This window comes from Alosa alosa, chromosome 23 (assembly GCF_017589495.1).
Source record: "Alosa alosa isolate M-15738 ecotype Scorff River chromosome 23, AALO_Geno_1.1, whole genome shotgun sequence".
NCBI classification, from domain to species: domain Eukaryota; kingdom Metazoa; phylum Chordata; class Actinopteri; order Clupeiformes; family Clupeidae; genus Alosa; species Alosa alosa.
The window spans coordinates 15,960,847-15,978,006 of NC_063211.1; the positions used below are offsets into that span (position 1 = coordinate 15,960,847).

General features: G+C 44.2%; 1 protein-coding gene and 1 non-coding gene across 2 annotated transcripts in view; both read right to left on the reverse strand.

The window, feature by feature from the left end:
* Window positions 1-331: 331 nt before the first annotated feature.
* trnas-cga lies at window positions 332-413 on the reverse strand. Its single transcript has one exon. It is a non-coding gene; the product is annotated as a tRNA-Ser (tRNA).
* Window positions 414-4,918: 4,505 nt separating this feature from the next.
* Window positions 4,919-17,160, reverse strand: part of cavin2b (caveolae associated protein 2b) — a 22,960-nt gene continuing 10,718 nt past the window's right edge. The window contains exon 2 of the mRNA XM_048235209.1: window positions 4,919-7,684. Coding sequence (XP_048091166.1) covers window positions 6,710-7,684 — 975 coding nt within the window. The 3' untranslated portion in view covers window positions 4,919-6,709. The remainder of the gene's footprint in view (window positions 7,685-17,160) is intronic.

The following is a 17,160-nucleotide window of genomic DNA, read 5'->3' on the forward strand; positions in this document are numbered from 1 at the left end:
GGAAGCGCAGACACAACGTTGTGAGATAAAGCATGTGTGGCATGAGTTCGTGTGAGATATGTCAACTGCATGCACTTTATGGTCAGTGTGGTGAGAAATTCAGACCCTTACTAAAAATGTAAAACCGTTCTATGCAAATACTACCACAATATTTAAGTCGGCTAATCGTCAGAATAAGCATCAAACTGCCACCTAGTGTTTAAGAATCTCAATGTCCATGTGGTAAGCCTGCTAAATTATATGGCTGCGTAAATGAAAAACTCGATCAAACTCGTTTGTTACCCTATCAGTTGACAGATGGTTGTAAGTTTTGTTTCTGGGAAAAAAACATCGTCACGAACAGGATTCGAACCTGTGCGGGGAAACCCCATTGGATTTCGAGTCCAACGCCTTAACCTCTCGGCCACCGTGACTGTAAGGGCGCCTGCGCAGTGCAGCGCTCTTGTTGTTCTCTGTGAAATTTTAAACCAACCGTCTATGTGGCATGCCGTATTATTAAACATTCTCTGGTATGTTGTACCCAGCAAAAACTAAAGTAAATTCTACAAAAAACACGTTTGAACATGGTGTTTGAACTGTGATAATTTACGAGGAAGTACATGCTGGTGTCTGACCCGTATACAGTCTACGGTCTGACCAGAACCAGAGACAAATCTTCCACTAGATGGGGTTGTAGGACAAGGACCGAGTCAAAAGAGGGTCGAGTTCAACAATAGCCTGACGAGCCAGACCCACATCAAGATTTGCTGCTGCTAGATTTCTAGGCTATTCCAACACAAGCCCGTGTCCCAAATGACAGAGACAGAATTCTCTTCGAGACCTCTTGCTTACCTATTAAGTTAGTAAGTTAGCCTACTGTAGCCCAAGTTTGTCTTTGGTAGAAATATGTCATTATGGTAAAAATCTTCAAAATATAGGCCTAAGTGATACAATTGCAATAAAATGCATCACACATTTAGTGTAACCTAGTTGTATACACACCTGACAATTCAAGCTCCAAGTTAGTTACTTTTTACTTTCAGACTAAGGGATGATAAAACAGAAAAGACAGATCTAAGTTTTTAAGTTGTCTACAGGGTGACAAAATTGGCACAAACTAAAAAGTTGGGTTTATAACCCATGTTGACCATTTTGGCTCCCTCAGTTGGCTTTTCTTTTCATTTTTTCCAACTTCAGACATGTTCAGAGAGGATCGTAAAAAAATAAATGCTCCTTTCAAAAGGGTAATAAAATTGCCATTTTTATGGACAAATCACTGCTTAGGTCAACTTTTGAGCTGAATATAGAGAATTGCCCAAGGGATAGGCCTATCACCGGACAGGCACCCTCCCTATTCTTATAGACTAATTTGATTCTCAATAAAACGTTACATTTAGTTTACTTGTTGGGTAGTTTTGGTTGTTGTTGGAGGCGTTATTGCATCCCTTAGTTATGCCTCCCTCGCGATTGTAGCCGCATGTGCATTTCAAAACATTGTGATGTGAAATGCCACAAAAAGCGGTTTGTGAATAGGTCTTAGTGAGTTAGGAGTCCTCTCGACTTCTTTTAAGCTGTCCCAGACTTTTACTTGCTACTTTTAGGGCTAAAATGCTTCGTGAATTACTCTTTAGTCAAAAAAATTAGGAGTCATTAAGTTACGAGTGACACGCCCATTATTTTTACGAGTTTCTCCTAAATTCGCCAGTTAGGAACTACTTTTAGCCTTAAAATTCTTTGTGAATACGGGCCCTGGCCTTCTGTTTTTTTTTTTTTTAAAGATTGCACACCTCTGCCTCCTGGATGACAAAGGGAGGAGTGGGGGAAGTAGGAGGAGAGTGGAAGACTGCAGGTGACTGATTGTCCTCAAACCGGGTATACTGTAGTATATTTAACTGAGTGATGACATTTTGGCTTATTTGAGAAAAAAATGAGTATTTTTAAGTATTTTGTTGTTAAAAAAAAACTACATTTTTTTTCTAATGCTGCAAAATACATATTATTAAAATACTGCCCATGTATGTCTGAAAGTAAGGATGGGCAAACAATTGTAGGGTGGGAAAAAAGGGAGGTGGGTGGTAGGTGAAAGACACAGTTAGTGAGTGCTCAAATAGTCTTTCAGCTCACTTTTTTCATGAATTTTAATTATTTGTTTAATGACTAAACGGAATGTATTAATTCGGTTTAACTCAACGCTGTGCTAAAGTGGTGATACTTACCTTCACGTCCATGCTGGGATTCCATGGTTTTCTAGGTTCTAATTGTGCAGACTGCAGAGCATCTCAGACCCTGCTGAAGCTCTCTGACTTCTCTCCTGTAAGTAGCTCTCACACAGGATTTCTTTTTTTTAAATCCAGGCTTGGTAAATCCACGAGGATAGCAGTGTGTTTAGTATACTCTTTTGGTTGGCAAAACCTGCCATCATTCAATGTGCCTGCTGGTGACTTAGGCCTAGTCCACACGTACCAAACCGATCTTTTTTCCTCCTTCTTCCTTGGAACTGTATCAAGAATATTTACGTTCAAACGGATCCATCTCAACACGAATCAACACGTTACTTCATATCCCAGGCCTATAGGTGGCACTGTTTCTTTACAGAAATTGACCAAAGCTTCCGCGCTGTAGGCTATACAAACAGACAGAATAGGCTACGACGAACATGGCTAGGACAAGGAACCTAGAATTATTTGTGTGGACTGATAGTGAACTGTCAACTGTAAAACTAATAAACTTCATTTTTACGGTTTGTGAAGGGTGCAGTCCTGTCCTTTATTTGGCTAATGCAGGTAGGCCTACAAATAATCTCCTTTACTTTCTTTGGTTGTAGGATAGTCCACGATTCACATTAGTTTTGGATTTTACCGCAAGTGCATAGGCTACTAAACGCTAGGCTTACCAAAGTTCTAGGCTATTCCGTCGCCACATTTATAATATTGCTATAATACCTTCGTTAGTAACAGTCGATACTTTTGCCTGCATCAAATCTCGCATTCGCATTAAGTGCACTACCATAGGCTTAACATGAGTTCTAAGCGTATTTGTATGCTCATATCTGACTTCACTAGACTGTGAATGCATTTATTTATGTTGTAAGACATGTAAAATAAATGAATGACACCGGCACTACGCTCAAATTAATTTAAACTTACACCGAATTTCTCTAATAACTTCTGACTAGTTCTCTCGCGTCACTGACAGTAGCTAGAATGCATCAAGAAAACACAGGGAAAACACTGTTGCACCAAGTAATGATAAGCTATTGGTGCTGCGCAGCACCAGTTGTGATATTTATCCTACTGAGTGTAATCGTAGGTAATGTCATGTATGAAAACTAGTATTGTTAGGCAATACTATAAGTGTCAAGTCCAGGGCAGCTTAGGTGTGATGACATCATCAAAGTATGCAGTTTCACAGTTTGACTAAAACTGACTAAGACTAAGATACCTTTAGTTTTCTTTTGACTAAAACTAGACTAAAATGTAATGTCAATTATTTAACTAGAGACTTTTAGTCGCTAGCAGGTTAGCTATGGCTAAGATGGAGAGTCTAAAACTTGACTAACAAAAATTATATTTGAATGACTAAATATGACAAAGACTACAAAAAGGACATTTATTGCAAAACAACTCATCTATATTATATTTTACCACGCCTGTCACAAGACTAAGACTAAGACTAAATTAAAAATAGGTGACAAAATTAACACTAGTGTCTACATGCTTGATGCACCAAGAATGCCACTAGTATGGCTTATAGATCTTTTATGCCATAGAAACAGATTTCGTACCCCGTCAAGCCACATGTCAAGAAACAAATACTGGGGGGCCGCTGTGGCACAACAGGCTACAGCGCTCATACCATATATGGGTCCAAGTGCCCACAGGGACCCAGGTTCTAATCCGACCTGCGGTCATATCCCGGTCCCACCCCATCTCTCTCTCCCACTTACCCTCTCCCCTGTCTCACTCTTCACAGTCCTATACAAATAAAGGCAAAAAGTCCAAAAATTAAATATATTTATATAAAAAAGAAATGAATACTGTCATTGTTCCAAGGAGGTAAATTTTGTTAAAAGTATTTATTTTGAAAACTCAGAAGAGGTGTTTTAATAACAATATGGAAAAAAGTGAAGACAAAAAGGTCACAGTTTGACATGGTTATTAATGGTTTGCCATTAAAAAAAATCTCTACATGTAGCATCTTTGGCATCACTGATAACTCTTGTTTACGTAAAATAGGTTCAAGACAACATACACTTATATATATTATTTAAGTCATTAGCGTAGTTAACGTTTTATAGGATATGCAAATAGAAGGAAAAATGGACTTAGCAGTAACATAAAATCACTACAAAGTGTTTTGTAAAGACTCAAGGAATGAATCTTCATCCTTTTTCACATAGGCCCAAAGCACACAACACAAGTTCAGTTTCTAATTGCTGGGCTTACTGGAAGGCAGTTTGTGCCATTCATAGGTATGAATGATGTGTAAAGTCCAGAAGAGAAGGGGGGTTTGGATGAATTGAATCAGTTGCATGAAATTGCATTTAATCAGTTATTTGGAAGATCAATTGTATGTCTTTTCTATATCTTGGTGGAAAACAGTGCTATACTAAGTCATAGAGGTACATTGATCTCTACTTGACCTATTGAATGCTTGCGCAGACACATTAAGCTTTTTTTGTGAACCATAAGGACAGAGCTTGTCATTCTTTTTTTTTTACGTGTCAGTAAATGATCTCCAAATGATCTCTCGCTGACTGTGCTTTTTCAGTATGACCTGAATTTTGTAACACGCTTAGCACCAAATAACTTCAGCTCATATCTCTTTATGACGTGTATAATTTATCAGTTTGCTTAAACTAAACCAGTCCAGAGAAGCATAATGTGGAAATCAAGATGATTGACGTTCACCACCCCCACCCCCACCCCCACCACCCAATCATTTCCATCCCTCTCATCTCCTTCCCTTTCTCCTCCATCTGTCTGGTGTTTACCATACGCAGCTCTTTTGGTGTTCTATGCAACATCCAAAGAAATCCTCCATCACTGTGAAGTATGCAAACCATCTCCCTCTCTCTCTCTCTCTCTTACTCTCTCCCATTTCTCTCTCTCTCTCTCTCTCTCTCTTTCACACAGACCACACTAACTTCATGCCAGGCCCCTGTCACCTCCGAGTTGAGAAATAGGGCCTCTTGGGGCATCTTTCAAAAGCAGGAATCCTCGCCATGCCAGACACAGACAGTGTGGAGGCCGAGGAGATACCAGACCACGCCCATCCCCATTAAGTAAGAACTTAAAACGTCGTCAACATACAATACCGGCTGTGGTAAATGCAACATTCACATTCAACATACATTAACATTTGAGCAACCAATGCATTTTCAATACTGGAGTTTTTGCATATTGCATACTATGACTACTATGATGAAGTCAATAACAAAGTCATATAGGTTGGACATAGTTAATGGTGAAAACTGAGATTTTGTCCTTTTTGATAGATTCAAACTGCATTCACTCTAGTTTTGTTCGCAAATCCATTCCTCTAGCATGTATTAATTATATCTTAGCATTATATTATAACCTACACATAGAGAACTCATGGAAACTCTTTCAGTGCAATCTCATACACTCATCTGTAAATATGGTAAGAGTGTGTCTGTTTGGTGTTACAAAACACACAGGGAGTATGACTGGCAGTTGTTCAGTGAAGATACTGAAGTCGGATTCCTGAAAACTTCTGATAGCTTCTGAATGGATCCAAATGATCTGATCCAAAAGATTGTAGCCAGATCTGGGCCAGGTGCGTTCTAGGCATCTCCTCTACATTTGGACGAGGCACACCTCTGCCAGGCCCTCCTCGCACAGTCTGTTCTCAGAGAGATGGATTGTGGGCCATAGAACTCCATGCCAATGAGTGAAATGTGCTGACAGGCTGGGTGATACTGGCTCTCCTTTTGTTTTCTTGCCTAAGGCTTTTGATGTCCTTAAATCATGGAGCTCAGAGCAGACAGACAGACAGACAGACAGACAGGTAGTCAGACAGACAGGCAGAGAGACAGGTAGTCAGACAGACAGGTAGAGAGACGTGGGGATGGATAGTTGACTTGGTTGGTCAGGAAAGGCAAACAAATGGCGATGCGTGTGGTCACTTTCACTCGTTAGTAAATAAAACCTCTCCTATACCAGTGGACTGTTTCATGGTTTGATACGAGACAGGAAAACTACTGGACAATACAGGCACAATGGTCTATCTAGAGCTGACGGCGTAAGAGGTGTCTCGTCATCACTAACAAGAGGGATCATGGGATATTTGAAGGGTTGTAGTTGATCAGTCATTTATGTTATAAGAAAGCATCAGAACAGAAAGGAGTAAGAAATATAAATGTGGGCTTTGTTGAGAAAGGGTCATCATGTCATGTTGCACTGCAATGTAAAGTCCCTATAGGACAAGTCACTGTTTATTTGTATAAGAGCAGGTTTAATAGGTGGTGCTTAATGTCCAGGTATGGTGCATATGTCAATGAGGATTAATGTTCAGGGATGATGCCCGTTTCTCTTGGGTGTTGAGAACGGAATGGGGGACTGGTCAGGGGAGTGTGTATGTTTGAAAGTGTTAGGGAGAAAGGAATGTGTGTGTGTGTGTGTGTGTGTGTGTGTGTGAATGTTGGATTCAGGGCTGGTTTGTGTGTGTGTGTGTGTGTGTTGGGCTCAGGCATGGTTGGGGGGGGTTATTAGGACGCCTGCTGCACGGCCACAGCCTCAGGAACGGCCGCCGCCGCCGCTGCTGCTGCTTCAGCCCCTGCCTCCTCAGCTGGACTCTCGTTCTCCACGGCGTTCTTCACCTCCCGGTCCACCTCTGGCTCCTCCTGCTCGGCTGCTGCTGCTGCTGCCGTTGCCGCCGCTGCCACCTCCTTCTCCCCCACATCTGCCTCCACCGCCTCCTTCTCCTCTTCCTCCGCCTCCTCCTTCCCCTCTCCTTCAGTGCCGTTGCACACAGAGGCGTCCTGAGGCAGGGTCGCGGAAAGCGCATACTCCGCGCTGACCTCCTCCCCAGAGGCTGTGAGGTCGAGCGCCTCCTTCTCCATGGACTCCACGGCGGCCTTGACCTCCTCGGTGTCAGGCGCCAGCTGAGGGTGTAGCTCGGTGAAGGGCAGGTCCTCTCCTGGACTGATGGGCGCCAGCTCGATGGAGGCCACCGCAGTGGGCGAGTCCACTCCCTGGTCGCCATCCGTGGCCTTGGGGTCAGCCTCCGCATCTCCTCCGCTTCCGCTGCCACCGCGGTGCTTCCTGAGGCTGAACGTTAGCGGGGAGACCTTGAAGGACGAGCCCTTGGGGTGCGTGGACGTGAGGCTCTTCTTGATCTTCTCGCGCTGCTCCGCCGAGACTATTTTGGTGCTGATCTTGTTCATCTTCTTCTCGATGTTGTGGCGCGAGAAGGCCTTCTTCAGGCTGTCCACCTTCTTCAGGCTGGAGCGCTTGATCTTCTCGGCGCGCGACTTCTCCAGGTGCTCCCCCTGGAGCTCCAGCACGCCCACACTCTCGTCGTCCTCCTCGTCCAGGCCCAGCTCCTCGTCCGAGGACAGGTTGATGGTCTGCAGGCCCTCCTCCTGTGAGCGATTGGCGTCCACCGATGGGTTGTCCTCGGCATCGCGGGGGAACGGAGGAGGCTCCTTCACAAACACACTGGAGGGGATCTCATTCTCCTCCTGAAGAGAAAACAAAATACACACACACAGATCTAGTCAGTTTGGGTTGTCAGTTAAGCTCTTAGAAGTGTGAAAACCTGGCCATTTGAAGTATAGTCATCTTTACTTTTCAAAAACAATGTTATGTGTAAGAATGTACTGTAAGTACCGAGTATAGAGCACAACACTTGGTCATTTAAGGTTGTAAGCTGAGGTAGGAAACCTCTCCTTAGGTTGTAAGTAGTGGTGAGAAACCTATGGAGTCTATGGAGAGCATAGCAATCTTCACCTCATAATGTAATAGCTTATACTGAACATATAAGGCCATAGGCACTCAAATACCCTTTATGCAGCTGTAGAGATCCATAACAGTCTGTTTTGCTGCTTTGTTATGGTGGAAATCTCCTTCAAAACCTTGCTAAAACATTGCTATTTTACACTGGGTTTTTGTGATGGATTACTGATATGGACTTGTCACCACTAATAATGTAGCCTTACTTGACATTAGTTGATATGAACAGAATTGCTCTGTGACCTAAATTGTTCCAGGGGTTGCCAGGGCAACACCGATGTTTGTCTAGAGCTTGTGCATGATACATCAGTGAATCTTGTGATTGCAAAATTCTGTCATAGTTTCCATAGTTCCCACACTGTGCCAAACAAACCCATTTTTTTATAGACCAGCTTATTCATTCAATCGTTATGCAGTGCGTTCTGTACTACCACATGCCCTGCAAGAGCTCTGAGAGGTGATTCATCCGTGCAAAGGATGTTTCCATTAGAGCCTGGCTTTGAAGCGTGCCACAGAACATGGAATTCCTTCTGACATAGCTCTGAAGTACATTGTCCATTAAAACCTCTTGAGAGAGTTCTCTCTTTTCTCTTGCCTTGTAAAAGCTTTTGTGTTTCTTCTCTGAAAGTCTGAAATGCAGTGTCTCAGTGCATGCTGTGTCTATACAAATTCTCTCTCCATCTCTCTCTCTCACTCTGTCTGTCTGTCTGTCTCTGTCATTCTCTTCAAGCAAATCCTGAACTAAATCCCTTCTTAAGTGAGCTCCATGCTCCAGCACACTACACGAGCCAACCAAAGAAATGCTATAAAAGCGTTTGCGTCAGTAGTGTAAGACTGTGGACAGTGGGAGACCTGTAACTCTGTTTCTGCTTGGGTGACTCTTGGGTGAGATACCATTTTGAAGAGGATTAGACACATGGCTGGAAAATGGCTGCCTGAATGACCAGGTCACCACATGGATACACACACACACACACACACACACACACAGATGCAGCCCTGACATTGTTCACACTTGGACAGAGTGTGTGGTGTGACAGAATGTGACCTGAAGTATTAATGTGATTCCCTCAGCTGGCTAAGTCAAATAGAAGGCTTTGTGTCAGGGTTATTACTTGGAAATAGGCAATTTTGGGGCGAGTTTGAACATGCAGCCACAGGTAATCTTAGACACAATAAACTCTTACATCCACACACAGTATCTTTCTCTCTCTTTCCCACACACACTTGCATACATACATACACACACACACAAACACACACACACACACACACACACCCCAATCTTTTTCACATACCAACACACAATCTCTCTCTCTCCTTCTGGCCTTGGAAACGATCACAAAAGCTAAAGAATAGGGAGCCGGAGGAGGGAAGGAAGCCAGCCTGTGGCCGAGCCCCGGAGAGGAGAGCAGAGGAGAGCAGAGCAGAGGAGAGCAGAGGTGGGATCAGCTCAGAGTTTCCACAGGGTGCTGGAGCCCAGCCAACTCCACTGCAGAGCAGAGAGAGGAGAGAGGTGCAGCTGGAGAGGAGACAGGGAGGGAGGAAGAGAGAGTTTGAGGAAAGAAGGGATAGAGAGAAAGGAAGAGAGTGAGACAAGAAAGGAGATATAGAAGGAGAGAGAAAAAGTAGAGGAGGTGCAAGTGTTTTCTGCTTGAGAGAGGAGGGGAGGTGAGGAAAGACAAGGAGGAGAAGAGGGGAGAGGAGGGGAGGGGGAGAGGGAGGAGAGGGTCCCAAGCCCTTAGGGGCAGGATCCAGGGGTTCAGAGTTGAAGACAAATTGAGGGGATGATGGATGTAGATCTGGAAAGATTGATGGAGGAAGGAAAGGAAATCGTGAGAGAGAGGCGTGATATGCCCCCCTCTCCTCTGGGCCCTTATCAGGGCACTCAGGCTGCAGCTATGCCAGAAATGTGCAGGAGTCTCAGGGCTCGCTGAGAGGGGTGCAGGCAGGCAGGCAGGCAGGCACTCCCATATGCACAAGGTCAACAGTGAGAACACCACGCTCTGAGCGAGTGGGAACATATAGACACAGAAACAGATGTACACACTCAACACATCCACACACACACACACACACACACACACACACACACACACACGAACACACACACACACACACACTAAAAAGTGTAGCATGGCACATCTGGAGAAAAGAGATGATGAAGTGAGCTCTCCAAGCTTTCATTTTTTGAACAGCACACACACATACACAGACACACACACACACACAGACACACACACACACACACACACACACACACAGAAGCCTCTAATTCTGTCCACTCTGTCCACCTCATTCAGTGTTCTTCGCCCTATTGGACCAAGCCTCCCTGTCTCTGTTTCAGGAAAGACGACAGTCTTTTCCTTCAGGAAAGACAGTCTGAAAATAAAGTACTAGATTCAGGCCTCAGATGCCATAATAAGTAAACAATACTTAATACTATTCATTACCGGTATATTCACACTGATGTGGGATACGCTCTCTGGGGAAGACTTGGGTGGTGTTTTGGGTACTTTTTGGGTACAACAAAGTGTCTTTGAACACATCCCTTGATCACCATGTATAGGAATACTCCATGAGTACATTCTAACTCTAGACATCTAACTCTTTACTAATCCCCTGCCATTTCACAAGAAGAAGCCTTTGGTCCGTTTAATCCAATGCAATCCTCTGCTCTCTAGGCTCCTGATAATTTAGTGCCTTATTTGTTCTTGCTGTCAGTTTTAATTAATTAATCACTGGACAGCTAAGAACTCAAGAGCTCCAGGAATGTCAAAGTTTGGCCGGTCACCTTTATTTGCTATACCATCTTATGCCTGTAGATGACAGTGTGGAGCACTGAGTAGATGGCAGTGTGGAGCACTGAGAAGTTGTCCCTTCCCTCCCTCCCTGTCTGCAGTCAGTGGACACTAACTATCTCTCTCTCTCTCACACACACACACACACACACACACACACACACACACATAGTATCATGCTTTGATGGCCCTGACTCTCCGAGTCAGCAGTGTCACCTCCACTGTGGGTACAAGGGGCCCTGACTATCAGCATGGCGCTAATTGGGCAGGCAGGGGGTAATGTCTTATTATCTCTGTGTTAAGGGCTGGTGAGTATGCTCAGGACTCGTAAGAGGGGATGTCACGTACACACACACACACACACACACACACACACACACACACACACAATCATAAGACAGCAAGTTGGTTGTGGATGCTGTAAACACAGGGGAGCAGAAAGAGAGAAAGAGAAGGAAAGAGAGGAAAGAGAATGATGGTACACTGGGATAGATAGATAGAGATAGAGAGAGAGAGAGGGATAGATAGAGAGAGAGAGAGGGAAAGAATGAGTGAAAAGCATGTTGACCCTAGTTGCAGGTTTATGAGCATACCAGAGGGTGGCCATAAAGGAAACAGAGGGAATGCAGAGTGTCACAACTCTGCCATGACAGAAATGTCTCAGCTCCTTACCAGTGGAGCTCTTCAGGTGATACATACATGCGGGTTTGAGAAGAGTCTGTTTCAGATCTCTCTCTCTCTCTCTCTCTCTCTCTCTCTCTCTCTCTCTCTCTCTCTCTCTCTTTCTTTCTCTCTCTCTCTTTTGTGTGTGTGTGTGTGTGTGTGTGTGTGTGTGTGTGTGTGTGTGCGCGTGTGGCGTGTGTGTATGTATGTATGTGTGTGTGTGTGTGTTTATGTAAACTAATTCTATATAACTCAAACTGAGGAAGGGCAGTAATGATCATGTTGCTGAAGCATGACTCACTACTCAGGCATCAGATGGGCTTGCATGGCTGGAAGAACCTCTGCGTCTATCAGTCAATCACTCCACACAGACGCAAGCACACAACCATCTAAACAGACAGAACACACATGGACATACCTGGCCACACACACACACACACACACACACACACACACACACACAGGAAAAAAAACAATGCAGGGCTTGAAGCCAAGTGTTGAGTAAGATTTAAAAGCAGTCCGCACCTGCATGGCAAAGGATATCACTACAGAATCTCACAACACACTGACACAAATACTCCACTCTCTGTGGTTTACCTACCCCAATACACATCAGCTCTCCCCTCCTCCTCTCTCATAGACATTCCTGACCGTCTAAATACCCCTAGCAGGTGGGTTATTCCCCCCTGAAGCTGTGCAGTCCTATGTGAAGGCCCTTATCTGGCCACAACTGGCCCTCAGGGCTGCTCTTTCACTTTCGGAGGGAGCCCCAGTACTGGTAGCAACAGCTGGTGTGTGGATGGAAGATGAACATCTAGGGTGAAAGTGTTTTACGGGTGCCACTGAACTACAACAGCTGTGTGTGTGTGTGTGTGTGTGTGTGTGTGTGTGTCCGTCTGTCCTTCGGTCTTGCCATTCCAGTTTTTCTCGCCATCAGGCCTTAGACGTTTGCACAGTGTTTTACTTTTAAAACTGCCCTCTGTTGTGGTCTCAGTATTTGTGTGTGTGTTGTGTGTGTGTGTGTGTGTGTGTGTGTGTTTCATAGGACTTAGATAGTATCGGTTAAAAGGAAGCATTGTTGTTGTCACTGTGTTCAGACAGATTTGTTTAGAGGCACTGTGTGTGTGTGTGTGTGTGTGTGTAAAACTGGTTGCTCTTGTTGTTTACCCAGAGGCAGTTTCACTTGTGTAATGGAGGAGAGACATGCAAGTGGTGTTACACTTCACAGGGGGTAGATAAGCCAGGCTGTGACTATAGTGGCATAAGGGCAATCTAGAAATATATATTTTTAAATGCGTGGTGGATTTTGAAAGCATTCAGACCCATGCTCTTGTGAAACTTGACATATTGTTATACTGTTTTTTTTTTTCATTTCAATTGCCAAAAAACTCAAAATGTTTGTCATTATGGAGTATTGAGTGGTTGAGGTAAAAACATTCTGAATAGTTCACACATGTGCTTTACCCACGATGCACTGCCCAAGGCAGATGTGAATCATCACACACTAACGCCCTGTGATTTTATTGAGTCACATTTAAGTTGCACTGTGAATAATCATGACAGGTGTCTTATCCGATTTGACCCATTGATTTAAACAAGGCTATAAAATGACCTCCATATATCTGAGGTATGCTTCACACAAATATTTCCATTAAGTGTAATCTTAAGGGCTGCTGGTACTTGGGGAGTGTTTACATAATGGCAGGCGTCTCTGTTCTGACTGCGCTGTTGAGTGCCGAGCAGACAGCCATGTGTTGGACCTGCTGTTTATGGGGTGTGTGTGGCGTGTGCGTGCTTGGCTGGAGGTAAGCCTGTGAGATTTGGCAGATGACTGTGTGTGTGTGTGTGTGTGTGTGTGTGTGTGTGTGTGTGTGTGTGTGTGTGTGTGTGTGTGTGTGTGTGTGTGTACTGTATAGAACCATGTACCACTCTCTCAGCAGGCCTTCATCTGTCACTGATGATAATTAGCGCGTGTGTGTGTGTGTGTGTGTGTGTGTGTGTGTGTGTGTGTGTGTGTGTGTGTGTGCGCATTTATGTGCCTGAGGAATACAAAGTAGACACCAAGTCTGGGTATTGCTGTGCAGCGACACATGCATGCACACACACACACACACACACACGGCTGATTTAAGGGATCATTAGTGAAACACACGCTCCCCTCCACCAGATGTGTGTTCTCTCAGCCTGCTGGTGTCTTGAGACGATAAGATCAACTCTCATCACCCGCTTCACACACAGATAAGGGTATCCCCACCATCGTCCTCACCATCGTCCTCACCATCGTACATTATCACCATCATCTTCACTATCACCACGGACCTGAAGGACCACTTAAGATTGCTCAATGTCCGCTGGTGGTCACTGAAGTCTGAAGCCTGAAGAACGCATGAGATTCCCTGAAGACATCGACTCGTGTGTTTCTCTCAACATCCATAATTGAGACAGATCTCTTGGGAAAGGACCAGGCATTAAGGAATGAAAACTACCACCCCCTGTTGGTGTTGAAAAGATGATGGAAACTCTGTGTGTGTGGTGTGTTTGTGTGTGTGTGTGTGTGTGGTGGGGGGGTATTTTCTCATGAGAAGGCACTTGGAGTTGTAAACAGATGGTTAAAGCACCTCTAGGGACATGGAGATTTAGAGAGGCAAAGACAGACGGTGTGTGTATGTTTGTGTTTGTTATGTCTGAAGGCACACATGACCGGGTCAGTTACAGCCTTTAAAGCAGGGTCAGTTAGAACCATGGCAGGGGTCAGTTAGAGTATAGTATAGTACAGTATAGTATAGTATAATTACAGTCTAGTGTAGTGGAGTAGAATGTAGTGTAGTATAGTGTAGTAAAGTGTGTGTGGTGTATAGTAGTAATGTACAGTATAGTTTTGGTTTTGGTTTTAATTTTCTGTTTGATGTAGGTGTTAGCCAGTGATTATGCTGAACTGACATGTTTGAAAGGTTATGCATTGTGTTTTTATTGAGATAAAAATGTTCCTTCTGATTTGGGCATGTTCATGAGGTAAAGTGCTATGTATTTTGGGCATGTTTTGAGATTGTTCTGTGTTTAGCTTGTTCAAGAGATAAAGTAGTCAGTCTGAGCTGGGCATGTTCGAGAGGTTAAGTGTGGTTCAATCTGTGTTTGAAATGATGTGTTCGGTCTGAACTAGGCTTCTGCATTAGACAGACTATTCTGAGTTGGCGTGCGGCAAACAGCTCTGTGAATTGGCCATGTTCATGAGGTAAGGTGCTCAATGTGCTGGCCATGTTCATGAGGTAAGGTCATCGGTCTGAGTTGGACATGTTCAAGAGGTAAGGTCTTTGGTCTGAGTTGGCCATGTTCAAGAGGTAAGGTGTTCAGTGAGTTGGCCATGTTCATGAGGTAAGGTGTTCAGTGTCTTTGACATGTCCATGAAGTAAGGTCATTGGTCTGAGTTGGCCATGTTCATGAAGTAAGGTGTTCAGTGTGTTGGCCATGTTCATGAGGTACAGTAAGGTGTTCAGTGTATGGCGTAGGGCGTGTTCGCGTGGTTATGTATTTTCCTGTGGGCTTGGCTGCAGTGGTGAGGAATGCCTGCTATGGCCTCCCGCACCGTGTAATCGAGTGTCTCTCTGGGGCCTGCGCACTCGCATTCCTCGCCTGCCCCTTAGTCTGATCAGCCCTGACAGGAAACAGCTGTTTCTGCTCGTGCCCTCTCTCCAAAGAGCTGTGTGTGTGTGCCCGAGTGTTTGAGCATGTCACTGTGTATGCGCGTGTGTGTGTGTGTGTGTGTGTGTGTGTGTGTGTGTGTATGTCTGTGTGTGTGCGAGAGCATTTAGGTACATTTGTGTGCACATGCAGACGTATGTGTGTACACACTAGAGTGTGTGTTCATGTATGTGCCTGTGTGTGGGTGTGTTCTGATTTGTGTGTGCTGCGTTGACCATGTGAGCAGTGCTCTTTGGACATGGTCCTGTCTGTCGGAGAGGAAAGGCCTGGTGGGTTCAGGATGTTCCAAGGATGAGCAGGGGAACCCCCTCCAACACAATGGATGGACCCCCCCTTTTTCTAATTTTGTCTGTCCTCCCTGTCTTTCCATACCTCCTTTCTTTGATTCTTTAGTTGCTCTCTTCCTCTGTTCCTCAGTTTCTCTGTTCCTTCTGCACCTTCCCCCTTCCCTCCACACTCTCCTATCCCTCTCTCACTCTTCTTCTCTAATTTTTTCTCTGTCTCTCTTGCATCTCTCCGGTCTACCCTCCTCTTGCTCTCTTGTTCATTCTGTCGCACTCTCTCTCTCTCTTTCATAACTCTCTCTCTTCTCTCAATGCTCATCAAAGGCTCCAGTACAATGGTCTCTTCCTCTCTCCCTCTTTCTCTCTCATCTCTCATTCATTGATACATCTGTTCTCTGTTTCTTTGTTCTTGTTCCTCTCCTTTCTCCATCCCTCTTGTTTTCTCTATCCTTTCTCCACCCCTCTTTCTAACCCCCCTGTCACACTCTCACTCATCCATCTCTCTCTCTCTCTCTCTCTCATAACATTCTCTCTCTCTATTTCATAGCATTCTCACTGCTCCTCAGAGGCACTGAAAATCTCACTTAGGGGTGAGGAGCATACCGCATGGGGGAATGGAAGAACGGACTAGAAGGGTGTGGAAGAGGTTACTTAGAGAGAGAGAGAGAGAGAGAGAGATGGAAAGAGAGAGATAGGGTAACAGAGAGAGAGAAAGGGAGGAAGAGAATGTTCAGGGATAAGGAGAGTGCATCCTCATGTCTATTCATCATTGTCAGTGTTTCCCCTAGAAATTTTTCCAGCAGCGGTGCTATTACTTATGGGGGGAGGGGTATTTTCAGCTTTCTTTTACATTATAGGTTAAAAAATGATAGAAGAAAAATGAAATGGCACAACCCAGAAAAAAAGATTATTTACAATTTATTTAAATTTGTCTTAATGGCAAAAGACCACACCCAATCTAAGTAGCACTTAATTTTTCTGGGCTTTTCAAAGAACATCTCTAAGACTCTTTGGTAATTGAATTGAATTGAATTGAATTGAATTGAATTGTGGGGGCATTAATGCTGACACGCATGCACGTGAGCCAGATGCTCTCCTTGTAGTCTATTTCTCAGTCCCAAAACAACAAACCCACATTATAAAAAAAGTAAATACTCACTTTTCTTCTACATCACTCCACAGTTACCATACAACTCACTCACAATTAACTTTCAAAAAAAGACCTAGGCTACTTGATTGAAGTCACGCTCGCGTTAGATCTCACCGTCAAGAGAACGCTGAAGTTATGAGAACGATCTTTCTGATAAGAGAATGTAGGCTGCTATATGTCTAATGCCGTAAGCGAGAAAAGGTCTGTTTGTGATAGCCTATTATAGCTAAGTGGACAGAATTTAGGCTATCGTATATGCCAACATATGCTCATATTTCCTTTAACTATCAGACAGTTTAAACAGGCCTAGACTGTGTTAGCCTAGCTTTCCCATGCAAACATTACATGTAGCCCCACGCTTAACGTTACAAGTCTAGGCTACAATTAACGTTAAAGACCATACACCTTGTATCACATTGGTTTACTCTATTGCATTACTTTACGTTTTAATAATTTGTCGTTGATTGTTGATGGAGGCTCATCTTTGGGAAATCAGCTCTCTGGATAAAATTGTCAGCCGGAGCAAGAGTTCTCAGAGTTGGACATACACGGGGTAAATCCATCAGCAGAAAAAGAACCGCGATCACAACAGTAGGCTAAATCGCAAC